Genomic DNA, 3,141 nt, shown 5'->3' on the forward strand with positions numbered 1-3,141 from the left:
GTATTCTGAAAACCGATGATAAATATTGTCAACATTTTAATAATTTAATTTTTTTTAAAAAAAGTAATAATAATCTAAGAAAATTATCCCTTCTTTGAAGTTCTTTCAATGTCTGTTCCGGTGGCCCCACCTCATCTGCTCTTTTTCCTGATCTTTCCAATTGCCCTTTCCTTCGCCTTCTGGAACCCACGAATTTCCCTTTTCCCCTATCATTTACTCGCAACCCCGAGAAGCTTCTAGAAACAACAAAACCATATTCTCTCTCTTTCTCTCTCTCTCTCTCTCTCCTCTCCTCTTTCTCTCTCTCTCTCTCGCTTGCTCGGTCGTTCCGAAAGCTCATAGCTCAGTCCCTAGCCTTGAATCGGTGAGGTTTGGTTAAACGTTGCCAGCTGATAAGGTTTCTTGGTGAAGCAGTTCGGTTACGTAGTTCTTGTTTGGCTGGTGAGAAAGTTCTAGCGCTTTTCCAGGTAACATTGGCAAGAGCCATTTATTTATTTATTTTTTTTTTATCTAACAGGATTCGTTAGTTCCCATAAGCTGAGGAAACTAGGAGAAAATACGGGAAATATCGGAGAAAATCTGAGATCTTGAAGGCTTGAACCTGTTATTTCGTGATATGTTGGTTTTCGTAATTGAGCAAGGCACAGCGCAGTTATATTATATTTATTATTCTAATTCTCCATTTTGTTTCTTAATTCATTTTCTTGAACCTTCTCGGAGACCAAACGGAACACACTAATCATATATTTAGATATATTAATCATCAAGTTTTTGTCGTTATTTATCGAGTCTGATCTAAGAGAGCGTCAAAAATCAGATTGAGCCAACACGTCAAGAAATTTCCAGTCTTTTAGGGCCCGGATCCGAGAGCGATGCCCATGGCGCCATCGCCGGTCGAACAGACTGGCGATTCGGGTCCGGGGGAGTCGCAGAGATCTCTTCCGACTCCGTTCCTAATCAAGACCTACCAACTGGTTGACGACCCCACCGTCGACGACCTCATTTCCTGGAACGACGACGGATCGACCTTCATCGTCTGGCGCCCCGCTGAGTTCGCTCGCGATTTGCTTCCGAAGTACTTCAAGCACAACAACTTCTCTAGCTTCGTTCGCCAGCTCAACACTTACGTAAGCTTGATAGAGATTTTCTCATGTAACTTTCCTACGCTTTCTCAGAGTCCAAACTTTATGTATACTTTTGCTCCATGGTTTTTTCGTTGAATTTGTAGGGATTTCGGAAAGTCGTGCCGGATCGGTGGGAATTCGCGAACGATTGCTTTCGGAGAGGCGAGAAAGGGCTCCTCCGCGACATACAGCGCCGGAAGATCTCGCCGGTTGCGGCGTCTCCCACCGTTCAGGGTGTGACGGTGGCGGCACCTGCGCATGCGGTGGCAGCACCGGCGCATGCGGTGGCGTTCGCGGTTTCTCCGGCGAACTCCGGAGACGAGCAGGTGATTTCGTCGAACTCGTCGCCGGTGATAGCGGTGCACCGGAGCACGAGCTACGCCACGGCGCCGGGGCTTCTGGAGGAGAACGAGCGGCTGAGGAAGGAGAACTCGCAGCTGAGCCTCGAGTTAACCCAGCTGAGAGGCCTATGCAATAACATACTCGGTCTGATGACAAACTACGCGTCCGGTCAATTAGACGGTACAGGAGCTTCCGTACCGGAGGGAAAGCCTTTCGAGCTTTTGCCAGCTAAGCAGGTGGTAACAGTTGCAGAGGACCGTGGGGCCCACCGGGCGGAGGAGGATGACGACGACGACGAAGACGAAGATCAGGACGACGAAACGACGACGCCGCGGCTCTTTGGTGTTTCAATCGGGGTTAAGCGCGTAAGGACGGACGAGGAGGAAGGGCAGAATAGGGAAACCAGGGAAAATTCTCAAGAAAAAGAGTCCGGATCAGAAGTGAAATCAGAGCCGTTGGATAGGAACTCTGAACATCAGGAACCGCGCTGGCTGGAGCTTGGGAAATGACGACGATGAGCTCTGATGTGATCTGATCTCATTTCGATGGTTTCCACGACCACGAGGGAACGAGCGGATAACTCGTGGCTCACGTGATGGCAAACTGTCACGTGACTCGATGTTGTTGTAAAAATATGTAGAAGAAGCAACTCTGAACCGTTTGTAAAGCCTTCGTGGTGTGGAGAGTTTACTGTGACAGGTCGTTGTTGCTTGAGCACGCAACGCAGCCGTGGAAAAAGTAGCCCGACGGGATTGGGAAAGGGCGCTGCGCGGACAGATGGGGAAAGGGGGTGACTGCAGAGAGTACAAAAGTTTTGTGAATTGTCAAGGTTTGGGTACTGAATATAAAATATAGACCAGCTATCTAATGGAAGATAAAAAGTGGTAGGTAGGATCCTTTTGCTTGAGCCTCTTTTAGCCTAACGAAAGCTTTCTCATTTATTTGGTCCTAAATCCCCTGATGTAGATCGGTGGTGGTTGATGTTTTTCTTTTCCTTCTTGGTTATAAATTATATTTATAATTAATTGTAGGTACGGAAACGTTCTTAATAATCGGAAACGTCTGCTTAGGCAACCGATGGTAAGCTTTTAAATAATTTTGGTCTTTTTTTTAAAATAATAAGGTTATATATATATATATATATATATATATATCAAAATGACATCGATATGCGGTATTATACATTACAAATTTTTTTTTTTAAAGTTCTCAAACGATATTACTTTTGCAGAAGATTTATTATTTTGAGAAATATGTCATTAACTCATGGGATGATGATACATCATTTGAAGACAAATTTTTGCAAAAAAAATTTGAGATGTATAGAATTTTTCCTATGGTTAATAAATAGAAGTGGCACTCCTAAAATTGCTAACCGCTCCACTTGTACATGCTTATAATCTACTATAAATTTTAGATTTATACACCAACCCAATGTGAAGGCCCGTTTTCTTTGGGCTTTGTATGTGTCGTTGGTTTTTTTCACTTTTAAGTGTTAAGCCCTTCAACTAGTTAGTTGGTACAGAAAGTGGTATGTTGTCCTTCCTATTTTGAGTGGGTTCAAATCCACTCTCTTCCCTTTGAAGCCCACGGGTTAATCTTGCTGGGCCCGAGGTATTTGTCAATACTTCATCTAACTAGATCCTTGGGCTTTTTACTAATTGGCGTGTAGCCC

At 44.5% G+C, this 3,141-nt stretch overlaps 1 protein-coding gene across 1 annotated transcript; it reads left to right on the top strand.

The window, feature by feature from the left end:
* Positions 1 to 247: 247 nt before the first annotated feature.
* Positions 248 to 2,540, top strand: LOC132176532 (heat stress transcription factor B-2b). The gene is made up of 3 exons (XM_059588770.1): positions 248 to 467; positions 818 to 1,127; positions 1,229 to 2,540. The coding sequence occupies exons 2-3, from the start codon at positions 873 to 875 to the stop codon at positions 1,973 to 1,975; spliced, it is 1,002 nt and encodes a 333-aa protein (XP_059444753.1). The 5' UTR covers positions 248 to 467; positions 818 to 872; the 3' UTR covers positions 1,976 to 2,540.
* Positions 2,541 to 3,141: the final 601 nt, after the last annotated feature.

The sequence above is a fragment of the Corylus avellana genome, chromosome ca3 (assembly GCF_901000735.1).
Source record: "Corylus avellana chromosome ca3, CavTom2PMs-1.0".
Lineage (NCBI taxonomy): Eukaryota > Viridiplantae > Streptophyta > Magnoliopsida > Fagales > Betulaceae > Corylus > Corylus avellana.